We start from the raw sequence: 13,896 nt of genomic DNA, 5'->3' as shown, positions 1-13,896 counted from the left end.
TTTTAACGCTCTTTCCTTGTCCGCACCCATTTTTTAGTTTTTTGGGGGGGTTTTTTTGTGTCTTGTTAAATGCTGATATGTTTTTTAATATATGGTTGAATAAAGATTGTTGGTATGTATATGTATACTTCAGGCCTGCATGTCTATTTTCATAGGTGTATATATTTGTGGGGGGGGGTTGTTCCTTTTGAGCATTACACCCTACCGTGGGTGACATCTGTAGGATTTATTCTCCTAATCGTTTATATAGTCAGTGCCGAGCAGACTGAGGAGCGGGTCCAGACCACAATCTTTCTCTTATGCCTCTTTTTGATGCAGATAATGTCCTTTACGTCATCCACATCGAGTTGTCTCATGTTGTTGGACTAAAGCCGTACGTTTGTACATAGGTCGGTTGTTTTCACTGCGCTGAGCAGGGTCGTGCAAACTGAGCATGTACTGAACGTCAGCTCAACACGTGATCACTTTGTGGGATGAGCTAGAAGACATCATCATCATCATCAATAAGGCAAAGGGGCTGAACTCTGAGGCTGAGAGCAGACGCTGAGGTCGATCCGTCGGACCACTCGGCGCTGATTTGTATATGGCACTGGAGGTGTAAAAAGTGGATTTTATCAGTTTTGTTTGACTGTACGGGTTAAATGAACAATCAAGATCAGTGTTTACAAGGGGGAAACTGGATAACGGGTTCCCTTCACATTAGTGGGTGCTAAAAGTTCCCACGGTATAGTTCCCAGAACCAGAGTTCAACTAAAAAGGACTTTTGGGAGGAGAATTGTGATGTTTTGTCCACTGCTCTCAGCCAATCTGTATCAAGAGGATTGTTTTCAGCTATTCTGATTGGTTGAGAGTAGATACAGCAGCTCTAAATTCTCCTCCCACATGTCCTGTTCTGCTGAATGCCAGGCATGTTACACCGCCCACCAAAATCAGCTTCTGGGAACTAAACAGTGTGAGCTTTTCACTTGTGTAATTTTTCCCAACCATGTAGCTGCCTGTCCGTACGTAGCATGAGAGGGTGACATGCACCATCTACACTGTGTCCAGAGACCTCAGGGTCTGCCATCAGAATGTGTTATTACTAGAGGTCACTCGAAATGTTATAATGATGCACATTAGATATAAAAGTGATGTAAAGCAAACTGTATAAACTGTATGTGCTGGTCTAGTTTGGGGGGGGTCCAGGACATTGAAGCTTTGTTTCTTCCAGGAAGTCCTGCATGAGAAGCAGCTGTCCCGTCTGGAGAAAGAGTGCAAGGAGCTGAGAGACCGGCTGCAGAGCGAGGCCGCACAGTACAAGGCCCTGCAATCTCAGATGAGTGAGGATAAGCGGAAACACGCAGTAACCGAATGTAAGGTGAGGTTACACATCTATGACAAGTAGAGAGACTTTGCCAGAAAATGACTGCCATTGTGCGTCCAGGGTTATGGGGTACTCTGTCCCGGTATAACTGGGGAAATGGTCGTTGCCCGGTCCCGTGCCCTGGGTGCTTTTTAAAAGGGGGATATTTACAGGGGAGTTTGAATAGTGTTCACACTTGACGCCACTTGCGGTTTCGCGGCTATGGGGATGGAGCCGCCGCTGCACAGATTTCACTACTGGGGCTGGTGTTAGTCGCAGCCTGGATGTTAGGCCCTTCCCAAGCAGGGCCGGGCCCCAGAGAATATGTGATGCAGATGGGTGTTGAAAGAAAGTAGGCCACACAAGGGGTTGCAGTGTAACTGGTTCCTTTACTCACGGTAAGCTGGAAACTGATCACCTGAGGCCGGCTGGTCTCAACCGCAGGTCCCCTTAGTCCCAGTGCCAGTTTAGTGAACTGGTGGCTTTCCCCTGCACCTGTCTTTGGTTGGTGGGTCCCCGTGGCTTGGAGCGGCTGGGGGTCCATTCCTGGTAGTTTCTTAACAGCTGTCGGTAGCGTGAACCCTGTGGGGTTGGAGTTTCTGGTCCTGTCCCCGGTTCTAGCGTTGCTACTGTGTCCCGAACTTCAAGGTGAGTGAGGTCATTGATGGCCCCTCACTGTGCAGATTTTATCAGGTCTGCCTAGAGCGTTTGCCTGACCTAGGATTCTGTACCCTGTTGGTGCGTACGCCACCAACAACTAACCGCCTGGGCCCTCAGGTCACTGTTCACTCTTGACAGTCCTTCCTCTCTCTCTGTCACCGACTCACTGACTCCCTGGCCACTGTCTGCCCCTCCCACCTGGTTGTCTAGTGGACTGGATCGGCTCCACCTTTAGGCAGCCATCCATTGGTCCAACCCTAGTCTGGTACCAGTCTGTGGGGGATTTGGGGAAAACAGGGATTATCTGGAGTGTTTGGTTGTTACCGACACTGGTCTTCTGGGTCCCTAGTGGTAGGCCCTGCATCCTTGTGGGGATGTAGTACCTTGTAGCTCACTGATGGCTTCGGGGGCGCTACATTATCATCTGGTATCTGTAGTGCTCAGCAGGTGTCAGAATCTGGATTATTAGAACATAAATACATTTCAGGTACAAATCCTCTCTGACATTTTTCAACTTAGCGAAAATTACTCCAGGATCACCAGATGCCACAATAAAGAAATATTATAAAGGACCCATCGCTTGCCATAAATATATCCGACTGTACGTGGTGTAAATGCCGCTGTTCTCCCAAATCCGGCATTGTTTGTCTTGTGTTCCAGTTCCGCTCTGTTCCTGAGATATGGTCTCATCTTTTTGTATACAAATCTAGTCTATGTATTCACGTGGGCATAGTCATTTACCTTATATGGGCATCTTCTTGCAGACCACACCCACTTGACTAACTAGACTAAAAGTGCATAAAGGGAAGAATGAGCTATATTTCAGGAATGGAGAGGAGCAGGAACAAAAAAAACACAATGCGAGATTTGGGAGAACAGCGGCATTTACACCAGGTGATAAAATTAGTTATGGCAAGTGACGGGTCCTTTTTAAAGGGATTATTCCACCAACAACATTTATCATCTATCTACAGAATGTTGGATGTAGGGATCGATCTGTTGGGACCCTTAAGGATCATCATCACATTGGTCCTGAGACTGCCGTGTGAATGGTTGGGTACTGTACATGTATGATCACCTCTCCATTCACTGACACTGGTGGTCGTACATGCTCCGTTCCTGCTGCAGTAGACCCATAGAAATGAATGGGGCAGTGGACAAACATACACACTATGGCTCCATTTAGACTAAGCTGTGGAACCCCTGTTCTCATGATTGGTGGGGGTCTCAATTATCGGACCCCCAGCGACAATACATTTATCAGTTATCACCTTGACAGTGATAGATCCATATCCTCGCTCTCAGAATAAAGAAGAGGTGATGGCAGTGCGGCTGAGAGAAGCGGACAGTATGGCAGCTGTGGCGGAAATGCGTCAGAGAATAGCAGAACTGGAGATACAGGTGAGATACTTACTATACGTGGATCCCCTAGATTTCCGTGCCTTTCCACCGTCCTTTACATGATCTGTCACATTCTTAGGATTGAGATTTATTTCTCCTACTTAGAAAGAAGAGGGGGTGATAAAAGGGAAACTGAACGATTCCGATTCTTCCCAGTACATCAGAGAACTGAAGGACCAGATCGAAGAACTGAGGCAGGAGGTAAGGGTTAGGACACACGGCGAGAAAAAGAGAGCAAAAGGAATGCGTTAAAAAATCGCATTCCATTCGGACCCATGTTACTCTGCCCTAATTAGACCAAGAAAACAATCGCAGTATGCTGCAGGTGGAATCCGATTCGTATTCACTCGCACCCATACAAGTCTATGAGTACGAGATAAACATCGCACTGCACTTACATTTACACCGGAGTGGAGTGCGATATACGCATCAGCTGACAATGGAGGAGATAGGAAGATTAGTCCCTCGCTCTCCTCCGCAGCGCGCGCCCCCTTCTGCCCGGCTGTGCTGCGATCACAGGATCGCAACACAGTGGCATGACACTCGGCTTACAAGCTCAGCTTAAATGCTTGTGTGGTCCCAGCCTAAGTCGTTAACTGGAGAACCAGTGTACTAAAAATAATGAGACTGACACAAATTTTGGCTTTCAGACAATTTCCTGCTTCAGTGTTTTTAGATCTTTTAATCAGATGTTTCCCTGGTTAGTGAAGTACAGTTATCAGCGTTTTCTAATCTTTCGCACTTTTATTAACTAATACGTGAAGTCTATGTAGAGACTCCATATGTCCAGTATTGTCCCTTATTATTTAAGATTTCAGCCCTTCTGCAACTGGATATAAACTTCTGGGCCAAATCCTCATAGAATGGTAGGGTTGGAAGGGACCTCATAGGCCATCTGGTCCAACCCCCTATGCGTGCAGGTTTTCCTAAATCATCTCGGCTATATGTTTATTCAGTTTCCACTTATAGAACCATTTGAATGGTAGAGTTGGAAGGGACCTCAAGGGCCATCGGGTCCAACCCCCTGAAAAGACTACTCCTCCAAAGAACTCATCTAGGATTGGAACCAACAACCTCTCGAAGCCCACCAGTCTGTTCCCAGACTCCAACGCGGTCACCAAGAGAAGCCCCGCCCCAAAGCTCCGAGCCCCAAGGTCTTCGTCTAGGATTCAAACCAAGGACATCTCGCACCCAAAGCGAGAATCCTACCCCGAGACCAACAAGCAGAAATTAAGAATAGGACATTCTGACTGAAGTGCCATTCTTGTCTCATCAATGCTTGGAGATTACAACCGTTTTTTTTGTGTTTTTAGGTTTGTTCTCCCAATTTTTGACAATTGACTACAAGTTCTCAGAGGGGTTGAGTTTTGTGGAGATTCCTGGCCACGTACCCAAAACATCAATGTTTTGTTCATTGAGTCAATTATTACTTTTGCCCTGTGACTTGGTCTCCATCATGCTGGAAAAGCAATGTGTTATAATCTGGTAACTGTGGACGATGACAAAAAAAAATCCCATTAATCAAGAAAAAAACAAAACCACAAGAGTAGTTGGAAACTAAGCTGACTGCAATCCTCTGTCTATCAGACAACACCAGAAGTAGCATTGGGATGTTCCTAACATACCTAGACATCTCGTGACTAGAGTTGAGCGGACTGGGAATAATCCGGGTCTGGCGTATCCGCGGCGGGTTGATAAAGAAGTCCGGATCTGATCCGGAATCCGGCACCATATATGTCAATGGGGGGGGGGGAAGGGGGAGAATGGGAGAGAGAGAGAAAAAAAACAACACCGTGCGTATCCGGATTTTTCCGATCTGGGTCCACTCAACACTACTAGTCACTGCCGGAGAAACTTGGTACACCTCAAAGATAGACATGAGGAATCCTAATTTGCCTCGGAGCAGTCCCCAAAGAAATAGCAAGCCCCCAACATGCAACAACAATGATGTAAGAAAACACAATACACAGAAAATATAGATTCGCAAAGGTGAGGCCCGACTTACTAGATACAACAGGATAGAACAGATAACTGATTGCAGCCAGCAAAAAAAACCTGCAAAAAATGCCAAACTCCTGATAGGAAAAAAAATATTAAAAAAAATATTAAGACCACTGCGTCTTTCCCCCGCTATATCAGGTACTCTTGTGCCAGACACTTTAACGAGAACTGCAGTTATAATGGGAAGAAACAAAATCACAAAACAAACCATATTCTAAAGGGCAAATAATCCAAACATGAACATGGAGCAAGCTCCCTTTCTTGGTGGAGAAACTGCCCTGCTCACAAAAGCAGGAGACAGATTCTCACAAGAAAGCAAACACAGAAACAAATGGAATAAGAAGAAACAACCTTAAGTGCAATTTCAGCAATTAAGCACAGAAACTAGCAAAGTTATCTGGAGTAGATTCATGCACAGAAGAAATGGGAGAAACTGAAGGGAAAACTCCCAGCCATCTTCAAAAGCAGCCAGAAAACTTAGATCACTGGCGGCTGCCAGGCAGAAAATGCTCTTGTAACTACACGAGGCTGATCTGCAATAGGACTTCCTGAATTCCCTGTCTGAGTCAGAGATTCAGACTCAGCTTCATTGCCATTCCTGGCCACCAGAGGGAGCTCCACACCAGCACCCACTCCAATGACATTCACAACAGCAATGTTCATCAACTAGTTGCTCATGGATGATGGGTGAAGTTGCTATTAGAGGATGATTAGATCCCATTCTTTATTCATGGAAGTGTTCTTAAGGCCGCTTTACACGCAACAACATCACTAACGAGATGTCTTTGGGGTCATGAAATTGATGACGCACTTCCGGCCTCATTAACGACGTTGCGTGTGAAACACACCAACGACCGTTAAAGATCAAAATTACTTACTTGATCGTTGACGCATCGTTCCTTTCCCGAATATCGTTGCTGTTGCAGGACGCAGGTTGTTCGTCGTTCCTGTGGCAGCACACATCACTAGGTGTGACACCGCAGGAACGAGGAACATCACCTTACTTAGTGACGACGCTGAACGAACCGCCCCCTTAGAAAGGAGGTGGTTCGCCGGCCACAGCGACGTCTCTAGGCAGGTATGTGTGACGGAGACTAACGATATTGTGCGCCATGGGCAGTGATTTGCCCGTGACGCACAAACGACGGGGGTGGGTGTAATCGGCAGCAACATCGCTAGCGATGTCGCTGTGTGTAAAGTGACCTTTAGGCAAAATTGTGTGTGATTCCCCTCCATGGATGAAAAGCCCACACACATGAATAGTCTCAGAAGGCTTTACTATTGGCAGACACAGGACTCATGGCAGTCTTCGCCTTATCTTCTCTGGACAGACATTCCTCCAGATGGCCCACATGGTCTGACGGGGGTTTCATCAAAGAATATAACTTTACCACAGTCTTGTGCAGTCCAATCTAATCTTTTTACTTCCTGCAGGATGTCAGTCGGTCATTTCTGTATTTCTTAGGGGCAACAAAAAAGCCTATTCTCTCTAAGAGCCTTCCTCTCACTGTTCACTGTGACTCCTGCCTGCTGCCATTCTGGAGCAAGCTTTGCGCTGGTGTTGGAGAGATCCTGTAGGTTCACTTTACAAGGCGTGCTACTTCCTTGAATTTTTTGGCTTCCCTGAATCCTCCTTCACAGCAATTGAACTTCTCTAAGTTGTTGATGATGAAGTAAAGGCTGAACCAGCAGACGTTCTGAAAACCAAAAATGGTGTCAGTCTCAAAACTAAACACAGATCATTTACATTGAGTAACCTGCTCTTAATTTACTTAGCTTTACTGATTTCTTTTACACTTTTACACTACTCACTGCCAAAGCTGTATTACGTTATAGTACCTCAAGATGCATGAATCTAGAGTTTGTACAGAGGCTGGGAAATTAAAAGCAGAGTATGCAGGGTATGTGCCCCAATGCTGAGTGCTAGGGGGAGCTAGCAAGCCATTTTGTCTTTGCCGGGGTATTTAGACTGGCTGCTCAATTTGCAGCTTAAACCTGGACATTCACATTAGATGGCTGTTGGCCGAACGATTCTTCAACCGATGGCCGTCTTTACCGTACACAGGCGCGCTCGCTTGGATGAGTGATCTTGTGTTCTTTATGAGAAAGCCGTTTACTGACCTCTCGGCAGCGTCTTGTCTTTGGGAGAATTAAGCAATAGGTAGTCCGAAATTTGACAGGCCGGATTGACATCTTACTCGATGAACAGTCCGGTGCCCCATACACATTGGAATATCGGCCTAGAACTGAGCTATGTTTAATCTCTAAGTACATATTTGTAAAACTTTCTTATTTTGAGGTTGTGTTTCTACAGTACGATGGAGGTCATATTTTCACAGTTTCTTTTGTTTTGGTTTTTTTTTCTCCATTTCCAAAGATCCTCATTATTCGAGGTCACAAACCATACTCTGATCCTATCTCCTTTGATGGACTGGACCTCTCCTCCCGCTCAGGGCAAGAAGATGAAGACTCGCTTCCGTCTTCAGATGAAGAGCTTCTCTCCCGGCCCCTCGGAGCCTTGCAGGATGCCCTGTACCCTCACTCCCCACACAAGGCTTGCTTTCTGCGGCCTCTCAGAAGTTCTGCAAGCTCCGACAGTGAAGAAGGAGTGGAAACCAATGGAGCCACATCTGATACTCCCCCTGAGCCGGCAGAGGAGGAATAGCACAGGGTGTGAGGGGACTGAAGCAGAACAGCACTGAATAATTCTTGGTACCTTTTAGGATGAGACTACTTAACAGCTTCAGTTTCCTCTTTCCGAATCTTGTGGTACATAATGGGTGCTTGAACTGCTCCTACTCACTCCAAAGAGGAGCATTGCTGTTAACTCCAGGGGCGAGTATGAACCACATGATGCACGCTTGTGCCGGACGGTGGGAGCATCGAACAAGACTCTTGTATGACGTCAAAAATGAAGCCGTTGTCATGATCAAATGTAATTTATGATACTAATCTGCAGGTCAACGCTACATCTGCAAGCTTTACCCCTGCCTAACAGTCACACCTCTGAGGAGTCAAGGGGAAATGGGGCAATTTACAGTCCCATATTGAATCCCCTACTTGCACTACATGGGCAAAATGAGCCCCTTAATTTTTGGAAAGTTAGTCCGTGACACATTACAATTTTTCTAAGTGTAATTCTTCGTAAACTATATGGATCAATATTCCTGACACCTTTACACAGTATTTAACAGGTTCCTCTACATCTTCTAGTCATAAAAAGTATAATATATCTTAATAGTATTCCCCCTAACAACAGCGAGCAGCCAGTACATGGGTGATCATCTTGTACGTTTCATGCAGGGTCATTTATTTTCAAGGTTCTCCTAGTGATCATAGATGTATATGGTGGACCCATTCATCCCACATAGAGTGGTGGCCATGAACCCAGTCAACATTGCCAGGTCCAGTACATACGGTGTCAGGCTTTATAATAACTGTGAAACCCCCTCTTCTTCTAAGTGACCAAGCAATCCTTTTAAAAATGGCGGCATCCACTGTTTGCTCCATGAAGTGCCTCTGACACAATCTGTGATCCTTCTCAAGGCTTTATCATAAATCAGAAGCCCTAGTAATGACTTCCTCTACCTGGCACGATTCTTCTAAATCACTAGTAAACAAAAATAGCAGAATATACCTCTATATGCTATGGGAACACGTCGGTTTGACATCAGACTGGACCTTAAAGGGGCTCTCCACTTTAGAATTAAACTCTCACAATAAATACATAATGCATAGCTGAAATACCTGGTGACCTTTTTTTTATTTTTTTATCACTATTTTTCCTAATTCCCAGGTGTCTTTTCATGTATGTCTAATGGCTGCCTGCTTCCTCTATGTCCACTGCCCTCTGGAATTTTGAGCCACTCCCCCCTGCTCTGGGTTGGTCCAAGTAAGAGCAGGGGGGGCGTGTCTATGGCTATAACATGCAAACTGTCCTTTGGCAGCATGAGTCACTGCCCCAGGCACTTACATGGACCAATCCAAAGCAGGAGGGAGTGGTCAGGGAGGAGTCTCTTTTTCAGCATCAGTCACTCCGCCAGTCTCTTACATGGACCAATCCAAAACAGGGGGAGTGGCTCAGAATTCCAGAGGACAGTGGTCAGAGAGGAGTCTCTTTGGCAGGATGAGTCACTTCCCCATCACACTCCTCTCTGACCACGTCCTCTGGAATTCAGAGCCACTCCCCCTGCTTCAGATTGGTCCATTTAAGAGCCTGGGGGAGTGACTAATGCTGCCAGAGACTCCTCTCTGACCACTGTCCTCTGGAATTCAGAGCCACTCCCCCTGCTTTGAATTGGTCCATGTAAGAGCCTGGGGGAGTGACTAATGCTGCCAGAGACTCCTCTCTGACCACTGTCCTCTGGAATTCAGAGCCACTCCCCCTGCTTTGGATTGGTCCATGTAAGACATGGACCAATCCAGAGCAGTGGGAGTGGCTCTGAATTCCAGAGGAAGTGGTCAGAGGAGTGTGGTGGCCATTAGACGCACAAGAAAAAAGGGCTGGGAATCAGAGTCAACAAGCTGGAAAGATTAAAAAAAAGAGGGCACCAACTATTTAAACTATACACCATGCATTTGCGGTCATGTTTTTATGAGGTGCAGTGCCACTTTAAATGGCACTTCACAAACTACTTCCACATGGTTTGCATTGACTTCTGTAGTAATTGGCAGCCTGGGAACGAGCGAGGCCGAGGCCGGTCCTGAGCTGTCCATACACTATTACTACTGCCCCCTCAGGTCCAGCGCTAATAAGTTATCCATTTCAACGAGTTTTAAAAAGATTCCCAAAAGTGGAAGATTTTTTTTTAAAATCCCAATTTAACACTAGAACTACTGAGGTAGTCATTTTGACTACTTTGCACCATGTATTTCTATATAGGTGTCACGAGTCCAGTAGTTCTAGTGTTAAAGGGATAGCTGTATTCATGGGATGATTTCCCTCTATAGCCAGTATCCGGGGCTCCTTTTTTTGGGAACCCACCTCTCATTGTCTGACCTCTGGGCTGTTCATTAGGTTCTCATGGCACTGCGTCCAAAACTCCTAAAAAGTTGACCCCACCGTCCATTTTTGTAACGATTTGAGTTACTTTTAGCAGCCGGGTTCACCCCTTTTATATAGAGTTATACATAGATAAAAATGGCAGCTGACATGTGATTCGGGTGCCTCGAAGAGTTTACCAAACTCTGCCAAGAAAGCCTTATGGGCCGCACCCGCTCTCCACCGTTCTATGTCCTCCTCCCTGCAGTATTCCTGACCCTACCGGACAAGCCGCGCTACAGTGGACATACTTCTACATGACGATTTTGGTTCTTGTAAAATCCTCGGGCCGACCACGTGAGCGATCTACGGCTTGTTCTACATCCTCATTGTTACCTACGAGGAGTCTGCGAGATCTGAAATTTACACTAGCCTTACGTTCAATGTCAGTAGTCACATTGTTACAGACGTCTGATGTATTGTATAAAATGTAGAGCGGTCCCTGTAATTGTTGGGAAACTAATGGCCTTCATTTTGCTCAATTTTTTTCGAAAAGTGGAGTCACTTTGTAAATGCACTACACTACTCAGCTTATACTGACCCTAAGTTATACTTCAGAGCTGTATTCACACTTCTGCTGCCTGCTATTGGAAGTTCCAATACAGCTAACCTGAGCTGTCACTTCTACTACCGTACTTTTTTGTCTTTTATATTTATTTATTTGTTTTTTTTCATGCATTTTATTATTGTAGAGTGTCTAGTTTAAAAAAAAAAATAGTTTTTGCCAGCTGGACAATAACCACGACGGACGCTGAGCCGGCGAGGAAATACCCGGAGATGTAAAGTCAGAAGTCTGCAGAATGTGAATAGAGGCTGAGCTATAAAGAAAAGCTTCATTAAGTAGAGGATCTGTTAGGTCAATGCGATCTCTTATGTAAAGGGCAACGTGCTGCAGCAACAGGTCAGCACCGACGGTAGCCAAAATGGCACAAATATTTTGCTTTAGACATGAATTGCTTAATGCAGCTTGGACCGATTCTAAACTACAACATGTATTATAGTCCAGAGCTGTATTCATAATTCTGCAGAGTTCATATATGCTCTGAGTAAAACCTGCTGGATCTGAGAACATTTCCATTGTGAGCCTTAGGTTGTTTTGGTGTATAAGAGCCAACAGTGCACCTGCATGAAGGGGTTTTCTCATCATCACCAATGGGTGAGAATGTAAAGTACTTTTTAAAAGAAGCTGCAATTGATCTCGTATTAAAAATCCTCTGTGTCCTGAAAAACAGAAGGGTTTTTAATGTTCTATATTATTGCTCATTGCCTAGGCTACCGGCCACCTCTGTGGCGTATAAGTGATGGCCGGTCTCCTAGTAACAGTGCAGTGCTCACAAGCTCTTTGTTGTAGAATTTGGAAGTACGGCTGTGAAGCTTGTCATATAAGCGGTGGCAAGTCTCAAGTAACAGTGCAGCGCTTACAAGCTCTTTGTTTTTAGAGCTTGGAAGTATGGCTGTGAAGCTGGTCATATAAGCGGGGGCCAGTCTCATAGTAACAGTTGGGCAGTCTCCTAGTAACAGTGCAGCGCTTACAAGCTTTTTGTTGTAGAGCTTAGAAGTACGACTGTGAAGCTTGTCAAATAAGTGCTGGCTAGTCTCCTAGTAATAGTGCAGCGATTACAGGCTCTTTGTTGTAGAGCTTGGAAGCGCGGCTGTGAAGCTTGTCATATAAGCGGTGGCCAGTCTCAAGTAACAGTGCAGCGCTTACAAGCTCTTTGTTGTAGAGCTTGGAAGTACGGCTGTGAAGCTTGTCATATAAGTGGTAGCCAGTCTCAAGTAACAGTGCAGTGCTTACAAGCTTTTCGTTGTAGAGCTTGGAAGCTGGCCAGTTTCTGTACCCTTGCGCTCCTCCAATGCCTCATCTAGCAACGCAGAGTTCATATTAGGAAACTGGAGCAGTGTGCTCCTTGAGACCCCCCAGTGAGAATAACGCTATAAAGGACCACCGCTAATCTGTTATTGCCCATTTAGGCTTAATTTTAGTGCATGAACAAGCTCTTTGGATTATAATGTATAATGAAGGAGCTTGGTTGATCGGAGAATATAAATAGTTTTCAATGACAAGCAGCAGAACTGTGAATGCAGCTCTGGAGTATAATAAACACTCTTAACCTGACAAGTGCTGTATATGTATATGAAAGTTTATCAACACTTCTAAGTGCATTACATGTAACATTTTGATGTTCATATGTGTTAATTTTTACGGTTTGAAGTGACCTGGGCACCAACTAACCACGCCGGGGGTGTAAGTCGCCTCCACACGGAGCTTGTGACGTGACGAAAGACTGACGCCTGAGGCCTTGATCCTTCTAGAGGCAAAGTATTGAAAATGTATAAATTCTATACAGTGCAGATATATATATATTGTTGACTTCAAGTGCAATAAGCTCCCCCCGCCGGCGCGCCGCACCGCTTCATGTACACCGTTTTTATATTCTCCACGGACAGATTATGGGCTCCCGTCTGTTATCTCGTCCCCCGGCTGCGAGGAGCGTCGTACAGTGTCGGACGCTGCCGCGCGCGGACCGTATCCCCGCGTCATTGTGAAGAGTGCACTGTGTCCCGTTCAGCGAGCGGCTCGCACACCCGTATTGTGTATATGTGTATAGTGTGTAAATAGTACAAAATGTTTGTCTCATGTTATTGAGTGCCAAATGCAGAACGGGCGGCAGCAGGGGGTGAAGGCCGGCGACCCGGTGCCCGAGGCCTGCAAATGTGCGCCATCGGCTTGTATGAGTGCGGAGACGATCAGCAGCAGGGTAAGAGCAAGTGTGAGATTAGAGTGATGCTCTGCAGGAATGGGAGACATTGTGCAGCTAGAGTGATGCTCTGCAGAACCATGAGGCATTGTGAGTAACACTTCATGGGCATAGTATTGATTGGAGTGAGACTCTGCAGACACAGATTTAGAGTAACGCTGTGAGGAGGGAGTGTGAGTTTGAGGAGGACGCTTTACAGACATGGTAGAGTGATGTTCTGCAGGGCTGTGACACTGGTGTGATACTCTGCAAGGATATGAAGATTGTGAAACTGGAATGATCTGCAGACACATGAGGAATTTGACGACTTTTCAAGCACATAAGTTATTTACCATGATGCCCAACAATACAAGGAAAAAGCACCAGATGCTCTGCAGACCTCGAAATTATCGGAATGATGCTCTGCAGGCATGTAAGTTATTGGAGTGATGCTCTGCAGGCATAATTGTTATCGGAATGATGCTCTGCAGGCATGTGAGTTAACTCACATGCCTGCAGAGCATCACTGATAACTCACATGCCTGCAGAGCATCACTCTGATAACTCACATGCCTGCAGAGCATCACTCTGATAACTCACATGCCTGCAGAGCATCACTCTGATAACTCACATGCCTGCAGAGCATCACTTTGATATCATAGTGATGCTCTGCAGGCATATATCAGAGTGATGCTCTGCAGGCTTGTAAGTTA

General features: G+C 45.7%; 1 protein-coding gene across 4 annotated transcripts in view; it reads left to right on the top strand.

The window, feature by feature from the left end:
• EVI5L (ecotropic viral integration site 5 like) overlaps positions 1-13,676 on the top strand; it is a 78,710-nt gene extending 65,034 nt beyond the window's left edge. For 2 of the 4 annotated variants that reach the window (XM_075346338.1, XM_075346339.1), the window contains exons 16-19: positions 1,211-1,357; positions 3,308-3,403; positions 3,509-3,604; positions 7,782-13,676. In XM_075346338.1, the coding sequence (XP_075202453.1) occupies positions 1,211-1,357; positions 3,308-3,403; positions 3,509-3,604; positions 7,782-8,069 (627 nt within the window). In that variant the 3' untranslated portion in view covers positions 8,070-13,676. Of the gene's footprint in view, positions 1-1,210; positions 1,358-3,281; positions 3,404-3,508; positions 3,605-7,781 lie in introns of those variants that run through there. The other 2 variants (XM_075346337.1, XM_075346340.1) reach the window with 2 other exon arrangements.
• The last annotated feature ends 220 nt before the right edge of the window (positions 13,677-13,896 follow it).

Source organism: Anomaloglossus baeobatrachus, chromosome 4 (assembly GCF_048569485.1).
Source record: "Anomaloglossus baeobatrachus isolate aAnoBae1 chromosome 4, aAnoBae1.hap1, whole genome shotgun sequence".
In the NCBI taxonomy this organism is placed as follows: Eukaryota; Metazoa; Chordata; class Amphibia; order Anura; family Aromobatidae; genus Anomaloglossus; species Anomaloglossus baeobatrachus.
The sequence above is the reverse complement of the archived record's forward strand: the minus strand, read 5'-3'. Positions and strand labels throughout refer to the sequence as shown.